The following is an 18629-nucleotide window of genomic DNA, read 5'->3' as shown; positions in this document are numbered from 1 at the left end:
GAAGGGACCTCTAGAGACCATCTAGTCCAACCCCCCTGCCAAAGCAGGGTTGCCCAGAGCACATCACTCAGGGCTGCATCCAGGCGGGTCTTGAAAATCTCCAGAGAAGGGGACTCCACACCCTCCCTGGGCAGCCTGTTCCTGGGCTCTGTCACCCTCACCAAAAAGAAGTTTTCCCCCCATATTTGAATGGAACTTCCCATGTTCCAGCTTGTGCCCATTGCCTCTCGTCCTGTCACTGGGAAACACTGAAAAGAGCCTGGCTCCATCCTCCCTCAACCCACCCTTTAGATACTTATAAGCATTAATAAGGTCTCCCCTCAGCCCTCTCTTCTCCACACTAAAGAGTCCCAGCTCTCTCAGCCTTCCCTCATAAAGCAGATGCTCCAATCCCTCACTGCTCTCTGATCTCTCTAAAAGAAGAATGAAAACATTCATCATCATTGTGACATTTCACCGATACACTGACTGCTGAAATGCACTAAAGACTAAATTACAACTCAGTACTGCATTAAATACAAACGTTAAATTTGCTTCAGAGATTAAGGAATGCAGACACGTACAACAGACTGGTCTGAAAGCTCTTGCTACCACCTTCACACTATATATAACCTTTTACTGGCAAGAGTCATGCAAAGGGTTATAAAGAAAGCAAATCCCTTATGGGTAAGAAGCAGCTTGACGTTCCCTTTTGTGCTACTAAACACACTGTATTTTTCTTAATGTAAGTTTTTGCTCAGACCTACTCTGGAATGAATGCTCCAAGTGTAAAATACTTAATGTGGCAAGTGGCAGACTAACACCCCAGCACGGACAGCACTTTGACACCTGCAGATGCTTACTTATATGAACTGAGACCCAAGTAAGTCACATTTCCAAGGGGTGCTCGAATGAATGAGGTGACAGCAAATCGTTTGCAGACCGGGGGACTGTGTTGAGCTAGCTAGCTAATCAGAAAAACAAGTCCTTCTGTAAAGGGCCATGCTATTAATACTCAAAACAAAACACTACCTATATACCAAAAGCGCCAAAAAACTTGGAAGCTGCCCTGACTTGAGGAGGAGGTTGGAATACATGGTTTTTCCAAGGCCCTTTATGATTTTGCAAAAGACAGGAATGGAAGCCACAGTTTCTCAACTTGTATTACAGCTAGGTAAACCAATAACTACACTTTTTGAACTCAGATGTTTCTTCTTATATTAGAATGGATTATTGGCATAATTTAGTTGCTATGACAACTTGTCCTTCAATCACACTCAGAACAGAGCACTGGGTGTTTTGTTTGAACTCTCTAAAAATCTAAGAGGAATTTCAAGTCAAAGTTCAAGTTTTAACGGTCTCACGAAGTAGGTTTATTCTTCCAGTAAAACCAGTATTGTTTATTTATAGCTATTTTCCAGTATCGTGAAGAAGAAAAAAAAATAACAAATCCAACAGACCGGATTCTATAGGACCTGATTAAAAATAACTGACTCGTTATTCTGTTTATAAGGACAACAAAACATTTTTAAAGTAGAAGCTGAAAAGAAATTTGAAGAGCTGAAGAGCTGGACTATGAAGGGTGAAGGCTTAGAACAGCTGTTGGTTTTAAAGAAAACAGAGTCCCAGGGCACACAAACTGCATCAACAGATGGTCTGTAACTAGTATAAAGCTATAAATTTCTTCATTACCATATATCACAAATTACAGCAACATGTCAATCAAACAGTCTTTCCTTAAACAGTAAAATGCAGTAGATGAACGCATACACAATACAGACACAAAAAGCAGTGCTTTTGCCTTTGGAGAAAAATATGCATTTTCAAAATTTTAAAGCCATTGCAGTTTTCAGAAGTTCAACACCTTGTCCTTACTAGCAATGCCTGGCACGTGGTTAGGTAGATCTCATATTCCTACAGTCAGCTGAGATTGACACATTTATGACAACCTTAAAAGCCTCCCAAGTTCTCCAAAGTGACTGAAATATCTTATTGAGAAAGGATCGTTAAATACATTTCTAACCAAGCATGTACATTTCAAAACACGTATCACCAATTCTCTAACAAATAGAATGGGAAAAAAATTATGTACAAAACTCACTAAAAACCTTTCACCCAGTTTCACTCAGTTAAGCAATGGTTCATGCTTTTGCCTGTGTCCTAAGTGTTCAATGTTACACAATGATAAATTAGTCATTTATACTCATCCCTTCTCCTTTCCGCTACAGATTTAAACAACAGCAATGTTCCTTCCAGCTTTCTTTGGCCAATTTTTCTTCTGAAAAATTGCCAGTTTTCCCTTGCAAGGATAGTCCTATGATCAGTAACAATTTATAAACAAGTGTACATGTAAGGCTAAGGTAATTGTAGTAGCTCTCTCCCTAGCGAGAAATGTCTTTACACTGAAAAGTAAAGTCAGTCTTTATACTGAGGTCAATCATTTTTCAGAAACTGTTAGTTACGAAGTGAGTCTAATGAACCTTACAGAAGCAAAATAGTATGTAATAAACGTATTTTGGTTACATTCTAGATCTGGGACACATCACAGTAACTCTGAAGATATGAAGAAGCAGAAAAGTGACAAAATAACTTCCCCACTTTTAATACTGATGAGGTTTTTCAAAAACAGTTTGAGTTCCACAGCATCCATATACCCAAAGCATTCTCTAGCATTGGCTAGAGAATTTCAGACAGTGGGTGAATATCCTCTTGATGCTCAACTGCTATACTAATAACAGCCTTTATATATTCCACAGCTAAACTATCACTAAATACTTAATATAGATGATCAATTAAATTTAGTGAGTGTAGAGCAGATTGCAAAGTTCAATAAGAAACTTTAATTGCTAAGTAAACCCCCTCCCACACACCAGCCCATACCTTATCCATGTCCAATGTTGTTTCTATCATCTCCAGAAACTTTGAGAAGTCAGAGTAGATATCATTAAGAGGTGTTATAAACACTGCCAACAACAACATCTGGTGAGCTCCTGTTAAGAACAAACAAGAAAAATTATCATTCATAAAATCACGTAACTTTACCAGAATTCACTTACCCAAGATAAACACCACCACTATACAGCTGGTTAATTTTTATTAAGATTGGTTATGATTACTTCACTGACGCACGCATTCTAAAATTGGCATTTTCCATCCAATTGATATTCTGATTAAGCTTGTACCTATTCTGTCATCTTTGTTCATATCTGGTGGCATTGATTCCCTTCTACTGTGAGTAAAACTACAGACAAACAACAGTTTGAAAGCAAACCAGCTGTGTGAACATTACCTATTCTTGCACATAAAAAGTTGAAATGGCTTTAGTAGGAAGTGTTTCTACAGCAACCAATTTAAGAGATACAAAGTAGAAGTCTCATCATCCACAGAGTTTTTAATTTTTGTAATTCAAAATTACCAAAAATTGGGAATATTTGGTAGGTTACAATATGGACATAAATAGAAACTGAGGTGTACGGGTTTTGATTTTGTTTTCCTTAAAAAAAAGACCATCTACTCTAACCAGATCTTAATAGTCACTGATCTTTCCACTAAATGGAAATTAAAATTTAATTAGTCTTTTCCAATGTATTTTGTTAGCACAAATACTCCGTAGGACCAAGTATACCTCCATAGCACACATACTGGCTGCAAGTCCACAGAACACTGTAAGCATCAAATGTAAAAATGCAGTTCCCAGTTAACTTCACATGCCCAGACACTGCCAATTTTGTGAAAGAAGTATTTTCTTCAGGCCTACAAATAAGCACCTAAACAGCAGCCAGCTGTAAAAACGCTGTCAGTAAGTGAATGTTTAGATCTTTGCAGCCACTTCAAGTTATGATTTGATCACTGAAAGATTAGCATTATTGACTATATGATTTACACAAAATGCCTTAAAAAGAATCCACTACTATGAGTTTATACTCACTGGATTATGTACAGAATTACAACATTTGCCTTCCATGTTTACAGGCAAGGCTTTGCACATTGACAGAGAAATGCAGAATAAAGCTCTGGCTATTCCAGAGCCGCCCAATTTCTTATCAGACTAAGGAAAAAGTCTTAATCTTTCCTAAGAAAAATTTCTGTTCAAGTTTATTAAATTCACACAGTGAGGACATGATTCCCCAAGGGACTCCCTCTTCTCTCTCTGTGCTGCAACTAACATAGAAAGAAAAAGCTTGGTTTGTTTTCCTTTTCCTCCTTTGCCTTTCTGCTTCCCTACTCTCCCAAACTTTTTAAGTTAAAGCTCTTAACTGATTAGTATCTCTTAATAGAGAAAAAATTACATGTTGTTGAGAAATTATGGAACTTGTAAAAATGGAGTCTTCTACTGACTAAAAATCTTCAAAACTAAGATCTGAACTAAAGTACAACTTGTTTTTTATTCCAAATCCCTTGCTCTGTCACATCTTTTTTTTTTTTTCCCTCTTGTAAGAAGACACGTCTAAACCAACCTAGAAAATAAAAGGAGGCAGTAAAGAAAGAAGAGACTGAGAGCAGAAGAGAAGTTTCGTATGCATTCTTCAGAGTGGACTTGGCAGTTCCCAGTGCATCAGCTGGCAGAGTGCATGGCACCGCACACACAATGAAATGATCTTCAGTATTCTTGAATTAATGAAAAATGAATGTGCTTGAACAAAGCAGCGATTACAAATTCTTTTCTTAAAAGGAGTAGGAAAGTTTCATGATACCATTTAATTATTTAAGTTTGAAGAGCACCCCTTCAGACACCACAGTCCCATTTTTAAATGTCCCATTCAAAAAATAGAAAATATTAATCTCTTAAGTAAATAAAATACTAATGTCTTTGCATATATTTATGATATGGTTCAAACTGATACACTGCTAAATTGATTTAGAGTTCCAATCCAACTTCATATTCAGTATCCAACACTTGAAGGAAGTAAAACAGTAGAGTCAGTGAATACTGAGGATTTATAACAGTTGTATGCATATGCTTTTCTTAAAAGCATAACAGTTGGCATTAAGAGAACATGAGCAAGAAACACCATTGAAAAATTCTAAATTAAACTCCTACTTGTCTTGCACCTGCATTCATAAACTCACATAAAAGATGCATGTTAAAAAAACCATTGTTGCACCTACTCAACATTATTAGCATGTAAACTAACCATTAAGAGAAGGAATAATAGACCTATGCTACATCAAAAGCATAGTCATCACAAAGCCTACCTGCTCCCAGGTACAGCTTTTAATTTAAACTATAATGTACTCACTGAAGCACAGTTAAGTGTTTATTACATGCATTAAAGACTTCACTATTAAAACAGAAATTAGAATCAAGCACTAATCTTCGAACTTGAAAGGTTTACACAGTTAGTTTGGCAGCAAACAGAAATATGAAAACCGACACTATTCTATTAAAAGAAAAGAGACAAATCTCAATGACTAAATGCACTTAAAACCAGCCATTCTGATGGTACAAAAGGTCTTAGAAAAAACGATGGGGAAAGAACAAGGAGCAAAATGGAAATTGGCATAAAATACAGTATGAGTTTACTAGAGGCGACTCATACCTATATAGCGCAATGTCTGTCTGAGATAAATGCCTAAGACAAAGAGAAATCTGTAGACCTAATCAGGGCTTTTTTAAAGCATTCGATACGGCGTCACACGGGATGCTCAGATGCAAGACTCATGATTAATACAATGATCAGAAGGCAGATAAAGAGGACATCACTGACTCGCAAAAGATGAATGAGCTGGAAGGTCACCAGCAATACAGTTCCTCCAGGGCTCATACAAGCATTTATCTTTTTAAGATATACGAATTAATGGTATTAATGCACAAAAGAAGGCTGCTTATAAAATTCACTGATATATACAATGTGGAAGACAGCAGTAGATGAAATTGGAACAAAGTAAATCAGGAACATAACTAACTGACCTTGAAAATAAGGCTAACAGAAATGAAGTAAAATTTAACAATGAGTAAGATGATGCATTGATAAACAAATTTCCACTGTGAGTAGGGGACTAATCAGTTGGAAAGGACAAAGGACAAGAAACAGCCAAGTTCGATCACAATATGGTTATAACACACCAATGCAACAGTCATGGGAAGAACACTACTGGAACATGCAATGAGAGTTCTTTCTAAAAGCAGTAGGGGGTATTCAAGCCACCGGGTACAACATGGTGAAAAACCCCCTGGAACCCAGCATACAATTCCTGTATGCTGCGTGTTTACAGGCTTAAAATACAGAGTGGCAGTCTGATATGAGAAGAAAGATGCTTCAGCAGCTTCTTGAAGACAGACATCTTCTAAGTACCTAGATTTTATGCCCCAGCAATTTGAGTAATGAACAACTGCTCCCTTTTACCAGCAATAGCAAAATGATTTGATGACTCACAGAGTCCTTTCCTGCCTTATGCAGGTTTCTTATGGCTAAAAAGTAAAAAAAAAAAGTTGTCTTTGCTCACTACCCCCCCCCCTCAGCTTTCATTGTCCATAAAAACAAGGATCTCAACAAAGCAATGCTTCATACTGAGAGAAAAGCAATCACTGCTGAGCACTTCATGGTGCAGTTGCTCTGTCTCCCCATATCCATTCATGTGAAAATGAAGTTCTGAAACTGGCAGATACTCAGAGTTGTCAAAAATCTTTCTGACTTTCCATCTCTTGATGAGTTAAAAGATTTTGTACAATCTTAAACAGGGAAATGATCAGATCCAGTCTGAATCGGGCACATATATTCAAAACTACCAGACCATTCTTGTACTTCAAAACAAGGGTGTACAGGTACAAATTAAAATAAAAGTAACATATTTCACCTATTTTAAATTATCTTGGACATACTGCTGATAAATGTCCTAAGGCCAACTGATTCACATGTAAAACAGCAAGAACTTTTTGCAGCCTATTAATTTTTCCATATGGTGAGCATTAGCAGTTTGCCGTACACAGCTTGCTCCTCAAACCTTCTAAAAATTGAATTGTTTTCCTACCTCAATGTTATGACAGAAACTCTGTTGATCCAAATGACAACTCACAGAAAAAGAAGTAAAGACTGGAAGTGAGCTTTTTGAACTAATAACTCAGTTTAAGATGGAAAACCAAGAGCTCCATGCCAAGGCAAGATCAAGCAGAATCTGTTCAGAAAAGCCAAACGGACGTGACTGAAGCAGATAAAGTGTGGCACAACTCCTTAAAAAAAAGGTATATCTGCCAGTTCCTTCCCAGTTTTAGATCTTAACTGCTTTTGGAAATAACACAGCCAGCAACTAAACATTAATTTAAGATTAATATTTTAGAAGATAAGTTTCATTACGTGAAATCATAAAACCATAGTACAGAAGAGTACAAAATACTGAGTAATATTACTGTCTACTCAAAGTGAGGGAAGAATTTTTTATAACTGTACCATTTCAAAAATGATTTCTCTTTAAAGATTTGGTGCTTGCTTTATGCAGAGATTTTCAAACAAATTAATGGCCTTCTACAAAAATCTGCTTTATGACAGGCTAGCGCTGCTATTGCTGTATTGAATCAAGCCCTTCTTATGCTGACATTAATCTTATTCTGCATTTTCTTGGTAACTCACAGAAAAGGAAAAGAAACAGCAAACTTTGTATTTTTTAGATTTGCTTGTCATAGCATTGAGCTTCCTACTAATGAAGATCAGAAGAAACTCTGCCACCATTACTCTTATCAAATACAGGAACATTACAATTTTTAAAATAAATAAATAAATAAAGAGCACCATTCAAATTATATCAATAATGCTTCAACTGTCTTGTAATTATATACAAAAAAACAAAGTGCAAAGCATCTTCAAAAGGAACACAGCAATATTGTATGAATGGTTATCTTGTTTTTAAGATCATAAATCACATGCAATTGCTCAGGAACTCTTAGAGACAAGTCAACGTCACAGATTAACAAACCATCACCCAACAGTTCAAGTATTTCAGCTACGCACTAATTTGAATGCTTTATCTTGTAGAGATTTGGCTATGTTTATTTTAAAGTATCTGACTGGTATTTCAGAATTTCAGCTCGTTTCAAATTCAAATGTCTTTTAGCTTTATTCCTGCAACAAAAGTACACGGGGAAAATGTTAATCTTTGGAAGCCTACACACGATTTCTTTGTATCATCAATGTAGTATAAAACATTGAAAACAGACAGGGGTGGCATTACCTTCATGTTTCTCTAGTGCTTGTACAACGTTAGGCAGTTGATTAATAGCCTGATACATTCGGTAACAGTCCTGTAAGTTTGCTGCTTGTCTCTGAAATTTCTTGGCCAGCCGGTTAAGATCTGGAAAGCGACGTAAGAGATCTTCTTGAAGGCACTGACGTAGTTCTGGATCCACCACAAAAGCTTCAACCAAATTCAACCTAAGTAAGAAGTTCGTAACAATCATTAGCACGGCACGGTCTGTAATTCTTGTATGTCCCTAATTAGAATGAAAACATTTATCTGGCAGTTTCTATCTACCCCTTCTGTATGGTTGTATCCATTGGCCAACTTTCCTGATAAAAGAAGAAATCAAACTAAGACAACGCTTGAGGAGAGAATGCAAGGTCATTTAGCCTACATCATGCTACTGTGATTTTTAACAGTTGGGGTATCTAATGAACAGGATTGGAGAGAAATCATTTCAGGCGCAAATGCCAACATCTGCTCTGTAGGTATGTCAAAGCTCAGAATCTATTTTGAGATTAATCCTTCCCTGCACCATAAAAAATAAAAGTAATCTAGTAGTCTATGAAAGAACAGATAGTAAGAAGGAAAAACCCAGACTGTAGGAAAAAAGCTACTCTTGGCAGAGTTTAACTGTCTGTGGTCAAAGCCAACATTGACACTGTCAAGCTGTGCAGCCCTGGATCACAGAATCAGAACCCTTGAGGTTGGAAGGCAGCTCTGGACGTTGATTGACTCCAACCCCTTTGCTAAAAGTAGTATCAAACTAGAGCCAGCTGCGCAGCACTCTGTTCAGTCACATTTTGGGTATCTCCAAGTATGGTCTCAGTACTAACTGCTGGGATACACCTCTAGTAAATGTCCTCCAGCTGGACTTCACGCCCATGATCACAATCCTTTGAGCCTGGCACTTCAGCTAGTTTTCAGTCCACTGTTCTGTCTACTTATCTAGTCCATACTTCACCAGATATAATGGAAGATAGTAACAAAAGCCTGCTGAAGTCAAGATAAAACAATATTCCCTGCTCTCCCCTTATCCAACAACCCAGTCTATTTGCAGTAGAAGGCGATCAGGTTGGTCAGGCATGATTTTCCCTTTGTAAATCCATGCCAACTACTTCCAATCTCCATCCTGCCCTTGGTACATTTAGCAATGCTTTACAGATTATTTGCTAATCACCTTCCCAAGGATGAAAATGAGACTGACCAACCTGTAATTCCCTGGACATTTTCTGCTTCTTGAGGACTGGAAGAAAGCAAATGCCACTCCTATCTTCAGATGCCTCCTCCAACCATCGTGACCTTTCTGAGACAATCAAGATCAGTCCTACAGCTATTTTGGCCAGCTAACTCAGTACTTTGGGGCTTATTCCTTGGGTGCCGTGAACTTGTGTGTGGCCGACTTGTTTAAATGTTTTTAAGTAATGAAATAAATATTCTTTAAGTGCTGAAATCAAGGATAAATCTCAATGAGAAGTGACAGAGCATTAAATTACGTTTCCCCACATTTCTTACTTCTTTTTTTGCACTGGTTTAACCTTGTCAATTGTACATATTTTGCATTACTTTACGTTCACAGTTAAACAAAGGAAATCAGACATTGTTCATTTTGGCATGCCAGAGGTCAGAGTTCTTGGGTCACACCTTAGGAATATGAAGGAAACTCTCTGCCCCCTTCAGAGATCTCCAGACATGATACACTGTGCTGATTTCTAGTTAATCACATTAACATGCTACTTATCAATACCTTGGCTTCAGCAGGGAAGTTAATTTCATCCAGAGACATGCAAGCAGAGAGAGGACAGCTTTCACCCCATCGTTTCTACTGTTTTGTTTACTGGCAGAAAAATGCAGCGGTTTCAATGCCAGGAACATTTGCATTTGCAAACTGCACTGGGAATGGTAATTTTTTTTGGTCATTTTGAAAGCAGTAATCTCTACATTACACTACACAGTGTTCTGCAGACAGAGCTAGACACCTGAAACAGCACACAGAGGTTAACATGGTGCTCTGCCTCAGCTAATTAGTAAAGACAGTCACTCAAGAAACAAAAGCCCTGTCTAAATTAACACAAGGGATAGAGATCCCTGGACAGGTAGAAGTACAATTTCTGTATATTAAAAAATTCAAAAGGAATGTCTTTCTGATGCAGAAAGTGTTCTACCCACACCACTCCAGGGAACCTTCTGTATTATATCGAACAAAAATCAATGAAAAAGACAAAAGAAGAATCCTACCTCTACATTTATCCATTCAACCATTGCCTCAATAAGTTTAAAAACTGATATTACTGACCCATAATGGTGCTTTATTTCCAAAAAGGACAGGAAACATGGAGAATTTTTAAAAGATACATTCAAGTTTCAGCACGTATATAGAACCAGTGGGTAGACAAGAAAATATTTAAGATACAGCGAGAACGCAGAACAAGATTTATATAAGTAACGTCTTAATAGCCAAGTAATTTCCAATTCTGATCCCTGTTGGCTTTTAAGAGCATAATTTCTAGCTTATTAAAAATCCCCACAATTTACCTGGCAGACCCGACTTAAGACTCACATCACAAACTTTTCTCAGAACCACCAGCAGCAACTGGTGAAGAAACACATTTTGTAAAGACCAGATTTTTTTAATATTGAAAAAACCAACCCCAAAACAAACCAACAAACAAGCAAACAAAGAAAAAAACAACCAAAAAGCCCACCAAAGATACCCGATACAACTCCTTAACAGTCTAAATATAAGCCTACTAACCAAATGTGTGCCTACTTTCCCAAGGGAATGACAGATGGAATAAATCCCATCTGCAGATCTTCCTTTCAAAGTATCATCAGCCCTGTCAGACCTTCCTTAGGCACAGTAGCTGTCAACTTGTTCCTCTTCATAGGAACCAAGGAACTAGGCCATTTTTAGTCCTGTAATCCGGAAATAACTCCTTTGGCCAAAAAAAACCACACCACCACCACAGGATTCACTGAAAACTTACAATAAAACATATCCCTATGTTCTTACTGTTACTCCACTTTGTCTTCAGCAGTTACAGTCATGGCAAACAGACACAAGAGGTCTCACTGTTCTGACATTATTTCTCAATTATCAAAATATCACCACGCACCAATCCATAAAGAGGCAGAAGGCACGAATACCTTCATATTTTCTTACCTGCAAAACTGCATGAAGTCCTAGTTCAAAACACCCTTTCTTCACTTAATAAAAGTACTAGGAAGAAAGTAACACACACACATTTGGAGGGCTTGTCCAATTGTAAAAGTTCATTTTAATCTAGAAAAATACTACTCTTCCCTGGAGTAGGAAACGAGGGTTGGCGGTTTTATCCAACGTGCTTAAACTACAGTATTTTGATTTTCAGTATAAAAACTATGTTCTCTGGTTTTGATGACCCATCTCAGAATGCGCAAAATTCAAGTCTGCTCTCTGAATTACATCCCATCTTGCCCTCTGATAGCTTATGTTTACGCTGAGCATTTATGTTCTCTTCCAAGAGGTCCTTACACAATCAATAAGCCTGGCAGTCACATACACATAAAATCACTTCTTGAAACGTAGTAAATTTTGCATTTGGAAGAGACCAGAGACAACAATTTCTCTAATACCACAGTACCTTATCTTTAAAGCCCGACTGCACGGAGCCTTGCCTTCAACCTGACACACCACACAAATGCCCAGCACCCTGTCTGAATCCACGTAAAGCTCCGTTTGCCAGGCAGATTACATTCTTTCTCTCTATACACATTGCTTTATATTTATTAAAATCCAAACTACCCCTGTTCTGTCCAGCCAGCCAGGCTGTTTTGGTTTTCACTAGAAGTTTGGGCCTTACTTGTGTCACCAATCAAAGTGTCAGTACCTTACTAGCAGCTGCCATCCTGGTCATTAGAGAATATCTCAAGTGCAGCTTCTAGACTCTTGAGCTTACCTTTGTCAAGATTAAAACTTTTTTTTTTTTTTTCCCCCCACCCCGCTTGTGCCTTTTAAACAAACAAGCCCTTCACTTTCATCCCACGACTCCCTCGGCTTGTTCAACAGCCTCTTGGATAAGAACCTGTCAAAGGCATTTGGAAAGCTCTAATTTATTCTTCTTTTTTTTTTCCCCTCCTTTGTCCACAACAATGACAAGTTCAAAGAGTTCTCAGATCAGCATGACACAATTTTCCTCTGCCAAAATGATGCTAATTAAACTAACATCTCATGACCTTCGTAGTACTGTTCTGTCTTTCCTCACCCCCATATTTGCCAACCACGAATATAAGGCTGACAGTTTTGTGTTCACACCACATTTTGCATAACAATTTCCTGTATGGTAAGAATACATACAAAATTGCTGAATAGAAAGGGCTACGTTAAGATAATGCATCTATAAGCCATGCCTAATGCTCACAAGCAATAATGAAATCGAATGAAGCTCGACTGAGGAAACAAAAAAAGAAAAAAACAAAAAGAAATAAATTAAAAAAAAAATCCAAGAAGTGTAAACAACAGCTGAGAACACTGGATCTCGTTTCTGCCACACAGCTGAAAGGCAAAGGAAAACAAGGCAAAAAACTTTCCACCATGGATCTAAGGTGGCAGAGCCAAGATAACAGAAACAATTATAAGCAGTGAAACCACACTAGAACCTAAATGAAATCTTTGCTTCAAGACGGTTATTTAAATTTGCAAATTAAACCACGAAAACAACAAAATCTCAGCTAATACAACTGAAAACCAACGTGAGTACTTTTATTGAACTTAGAAATTATAACCCCCTTTTTTCCCCGCTATTCAAAGCTGCAGCTGTTTATCAGCTTTTAAGTGCAATAACAAGTAACATGAGGTTTAGTGTGCTCTGAGAGAGACAGCAAAAAACCCACCTATCTCCAAGTTTCTGTTGGATATTCTGGAATCCAACTGAAAGCATTTCATTGTTTCCTGTATTTTATTGTTGATAACAGGCATCTCCCAGACGTACTGTTAACAGACAAACACTCCACAGCATAAAAAAGACAACAGATATCTGTTTTTGATCTAATAAATGGCACACGCTTTCCCAAGTCTCATCAGAGTGCTTCTGTCCCACCCAGGTTTTACACCTCCTTTGACATCAGAGAAGATATTTGCTACATCTATGCAGCTTTTTTCATCACAATTTTAAGGTCACTGCACCGAATACCGCCACAACACAGAGGCTGTCAGGAAGGTTCAATTATATTACTAGGCTTTTACAGAACTAGATAGAGAAGTTTAAATTAACAGGAAAACACCAATCAAGCCTGATTTGTATCCAGACTTCATAGAAGGATGAAAAGAATTCTGTCTGTAGAAATAATAACTAACAGATTAAAATAAAAGTCTAGAGTTAGAATGAACAGAGTATTTCTAATGCCTGAGCAGAATCAGCTGGCACAAAAAAAAAAAACCCTAACAAACCAGTGAGTTGCACAACAATCTCTACTAAACCAATATCCTGCAAAACCCTGGGCAGTTCTGCACCTCCCCTGCACACTGGAAGGAGAATGCTTCCTCCACGCACCTCTGCTCAGAAAAAGGACTCTGCATTTTTTTTAATCATATTTTGAAACTTGGATCCATATATAATCGGTAATATATATATTTAATAGTGAGTAATATATACATTTAATTATTACTACAGAGAAGTAACTTAAAATCCAAAATTCTGGTAGACATATTCATGGGAGAAACTGTACTAACTACAAATTCCACATGACACACAGAAAAAAGTGTTAAAACTGAAATAAAAATCAAGAATGCACACTATTACAGGAGAGGATGACTTACTTTTAAGAAGATCTTAAAGGCTGTAACTCCCCTGGCTATACAACAGCCAAGACTCCTGAAGAGCATAAATTTGTGTTCTCTGCCTGCTGAGTTTTCTATGACTGTAGAATAAGATCAGATTTTCTGTCCAACTGTTCAACTTGATTATAGAGAATGTTATCAGAGAAACACCACTTACAAAAGCAGCATATTAAGGACTGCTTTAAGATATGCTAAGATTTTTGACTCATCACCACAGTTTCAGAATATGCAGTTATACTAATTTAATTTCATATTTGTTTGTGGAAAACACTTCATGTACCATTATTTTGGTTTCCTTTGGGTTTCTTTCAAATTCAGATATATTCTTAATTCATTGGAGCCAATGTAAACTCTCCCTGGACACGCTTAACTCCAATACAGAAAACTGATAGATTCTTCTTTTCTGATTCTATAGAAATTACCAGAATAATGTAATAAACTAAAGCCTCAGATACTGCCCCTTCAATAGGAGGGCAGGGCAAAGCCAACCCACCATCTTACCTGTTCTAACTGAGGTTTCTTTTCCCCACAAAGCACTTGGGATTTTAACACCCTGGAGGAAGTTTACACTTGGGCAAGTTGCTGGAGCTGATTAATACCAGCATTTGTGCTTTCCAGCCAGAAAAAAAAAGCAAGCCACAGTCACAAGCTCCCTTTATAAACTTCGCCCTGGTGGCTCAATGGTTCCCTACACAAGCATCTTCTCTCTCACAAAAATCAGCCTGAGTCCAGTTGTCACCGCCTCGGGTAAGCAGTAAATATCACCTTAAATTTGCAAAGCTCTTTTCGTGACAAATCCCAGTACACTTTACAGCCTTTGCAGTATTAAGGCAGACACCTAAGATGGGCACGCAGGAGCCTAAATCAGGTATCTGAAGCCTGATATTGAGAACGACTTTACTTCAACACACATCTTAGCAGCATAAAAATCACACTGACGATCCCAGGTCAGTTTGCCCAATACAATCAGAGTTGTTACAAGCATTTCTAAAAAAAACATTCAAAATTTATCAGACAAGCACAAAGAAATAGCAATGCAAAAGAGCTAGACAACCCACACACACTTTCGGAAGTGCTTAGTTATGCACGAAAGACTGGAAGTTATGAAACTGGAGCAATCTTTGTAAACAACCTGAAATAAAAATAGCACAAAACCTGAGGAATAAGCAACCAGCAGCTTTAGAGAGACTAAATACCATCAAATGGCATTTTATTTTACTCATACACCGCAGGCTTAACATCACAGATGTCAATGCCCCACTGGGTTCACACACTTACACTCAGATGACACAATGTGGTTACTGCAGAGTGCGCAGACAGAAGCTGCTGTGATTTCTGGTAGCAAGCCTCCAGCTGGTGGCAATATTTACCTAAGCAGCAGGTGACTTGCCATAAGCACCAGTTCTTCCAGTACTTTCAAGACACCAGGTTTTGTTTTTATTCCATTAACAACTCTCCCTGGATGAGTTCTATACATACCTCTCTAGCACATCTGACACATGAGAGAGAACATCCCAAGCAAGGGGTCGAAATCTTTCTGTTATTTTAATGAAATTGGTACAATTTGGTCCTACAATATTGTTAGGGTCCAAAATCTTCTGTTTGAGTGAGTGTCACAAGTTGTTCATCTGAGTAAGCTCCCTTTTAGCTCTCCTAAGGCGCCTGCATGCACAAAGGCCTGTAGTTCAGAAACAGAGAACCCAGCCAATTCCAACAGGCCTGTGCGAGAGGCTTGTGCCCAGGGAAAGCAAGGCTTCTTCCTGCTTGGTCTGCCAAAAAAACAGCCTCCACCTTCACATGTATTCACCTCCATGCTAAACTGCTCGAGTTCTTCTGTTTCCCACCTGCTCTTGACCAACTGTGGGACCCTGTTATCGTTTCTTCTTAGCGTGCTAGCACAAAGTTGGTTTTGTTTCCTCAGTTAAGAACATAGATTCCTTCAGCACAAGAAGGACATGGACCTTCCAGCAGGTCCAGAGGAGGGCCACAAAGATGCTCAGAGTGCTGGAGCACCTCTGCTGTGAGGACAGGCTGAGAGTTGGGGTTGTTCAGCCTGGAGAAGAGAAGGCTCCGGGGAGACCTTAGAGCCCCTTTCCAGTCCCTAAAGGGGCTACAGGAGAGATGGGGAGGGACTCTTGATCAGGGGGGAGCCATAGGGCGAGGGGGAACGATTTTAAACTGAAAGGAGGGAGATTTAGACAAGATATCAGTTAGAAATTCTTTCCTGTGAGGGTGGTGAGACACTGGAAGAGGTTGCCCAGAGAAGCTGTGGCTGCCCCATCCCTGGAGGGGTTCAAGGCCAGGCTGGATGGGGCTTTGAGCAACCTGGTCTGGTGGGAAGTGTCCCTGCCCAGGGCAGGGGGGTTGGATCTCCATGATCTTCCAACCCAAACCATTCTATGATTCTATAAATGCTTCCGTAATATCAAATGACTTCACAGCTTCTCCCCGAGAACACCACTGTTACAACCTAAACCAAGAAAGAGCTAAAGTAAAAGATACAGCTTGCCTAAATGGCAAAACTTTCAAGATGACAGTGAAGGTGTACAACAGTGCATATACATCCTCAATTCAGAATTTAAAGTACATTACTGTTTCATGTCAAGGATGTGAAATTACAGGCTTCTAGCAATGAAGAGATGTATAATAGTGAAGACTCACAGAAACAGCAAACCAGGAACAAGCAGCCCCACAGTGATGCATCTTGCACCCCACCTGTAATGTCTGCGCTCTTAAAGAGAACGTCATTGTCCCAGTAAAATTATTGCAATACTTGTACTCTGATGACCTTCCTAGCTTCTTAGAAGATTTTGCAACGATTCCCAGCTCTAGACGCAAACAGGGAGTTTCAAAACTTTTCCTCTGCAGAAACAAAAAAAGTCATAGAGACCATGCGTGACGTGGCTTAGTGGCATGGCTTGAATGCTGTTCTGGTCTTTACCACAGGCAAACCACAGAGCATGGAGGAACAAAAACTGGTAGACCTGAAGGTCTACCTGGTAGACACTGAAGGTAACACTCCCAGCAGCAGCCCCCTCCTTAATCACACACCTTCGTTTGCTGTGCCTGTCTTAGCTCTCCACCAGTGAGCCTCCCCTGAACCAGACCATTCTGGGGTGGCTCTACCAGCTGTGGACAAGCTCAGTTCTATCTTGACATTGGCTTAAGCTGGCTAGAAAATTAGGGCTTCAAGCCACAGACCCACAAACACTTCTATGGTGGCAGAAACCAGCTCTGGCACCACAAAAAGCACAAGGTAGTATTGCTACCTGCTGCTCTTCTCCACCCTGCCGTACTTTCTCCCTCAAGTCAGAAGTGAACTCACAATCAAGGGATCTCCAGACACGTATCCAATGCCCTCAGGATATATTTAAGTACTAGAAATTGGCCTTCGTTCCACTATTACAGGGTAGGTCTTTGGACTGAGCTCCCTACTGCTGTCTTTTAATCTTAAATGTATAACTTGAAGCAATAGTGAATATGCTGACTATTTCTTGCAGCTCTACTGAAGTAGTCCTTTCTAATGCAGAGCCCAAGGTTTGCAGGGCAGCTTTAGACCCCAGAGGAGCCACAGAAATCACCACACACACACTTCCAGAGCGCTGGGTGCTCTGCCACGAAACAGCTGGACGAAGGTGCACCACCCCAGGCTCCCTGCTGTCTAACCCGAAATATTAAAGCAACTTAAGAGAAAGCAACGTCCAAACACCAGTCTCCTGCCTTTTTCTAATTTTTCCAAATTAGTCCCCAAATCATCCTACCGTGAAAACAATACTGGGTATTTGCAACCTCAGAATGGTCCACTTACAGATAAAATTTTAAAATTCAATAAAGGCATTCATCCTTCCAAATAATCAGAGTTCACTCCTTATATCACTTACATTTATGTAACATAAAATTAATATGTATCAGGAAAGCAACAGAGACTTTCCCACCCTACATGAATTCCTGCATATACCATTTGAGTATTATGTCAAAGCCTAGAGATAGTAAATTAAAGCCCTGAGATTACATTAGGGGTACCAGGCAAAAAAATCACTATTTTCTATATTTTCTATAACAATCAAGCAAAGCTTTGGAAGCTGTTACATATTGACTGTGAGTTTGCAAGCTAATGAGCTCACAATCAAAAAACAAAACAGGATTCTCAGGGGGAAAAAAAGCCATTTTTAACTCCAATATAATGTTTTCTTCCTCAAAGATACTTATTGCAGTCTATTTATTTGGAAATAGGTTACCAATAATTCGCTATTTTTGCACAAGTTTGTAAACATTTTCCAACCCCAGCAGATTGGGCAAGATAAAGAAGAAAACAATGCTTCAGCAGAAAAATAAAATCTTGGGTCTTATCCTTGCCAGCAAGGTACCACTTGATGCAGTTAAGATCTTGCTCCTGAAGCAGCCTGCTGCAACAGCAATATTTTTAGACCCCGAGGGAAGGGAGTGCCTGGCATCATCCTGAAGCACAGGCAAACGAAGCAGCAGAGCACAAGCAGAGCTCAGCTTTGCCTCCTCGAGCCAGAAAACATGTCAAAGCAAAGAACTGCAGGGCTCCAAGGCATGCACACCAATTCCCTGTGAGGGAAAGCAAGAAAAGCAGAAAGCAGATGGTTTTTTTCTTCAGCTATAAGGCAAGGCTGATGGTACTACCACACACCTA

The 18629-nt window shown here is 39.0% G+C and overlaps 1 protein-coding gene across 1 annotated transcript in view; it reads right to left on the bottom strand.

The window, feature by feature from the left end:
- MSH2 (mutS homolog 2) overlaps window positions 1–18629 on the bottom strand; it is a 55129-nt gene that overhangs the window by 19077 nt on the left and 17423 nt on the right. Inside the window, exons 8-9 of the mRNA XM_014962369.1 lie at window positions 8146–8345; window positions 2860–2969 (exon numbers count right to left, since the gene is read on the bottom strand). Of these exons, the coding sequence (XP_014817855.1) occupies window positions 2860–2969; window positions 8146–8345 (310 nt within the window). The remainder of the gene's footprint in view (window positions 1–2859; window positions 2970–8145; window positions 8346–18629) is intronic.

This window comes from Calidris pugnax, unplaced genomic scaffold, assembly GCF_001431845.1.
Source record: "Calidris pugnax isolate Ruff unplaced genomic scaffold, ASM143184v1 scaffold147, whole genome shotgun sequence".
In the NCBI taxonomy this organism is placed as follows: domain Eukaryota; kingdom Metazoa; phylum Chordata; class Aves; order Charadriiformes; family Scolopacidae; genus Calidris; species Calidris pugnax.
The sequence above is the reverse complement of the archived record's forward strand: the minus strand, read 5'-3'. Positions and strand labels throughout refer to the sequence as shown.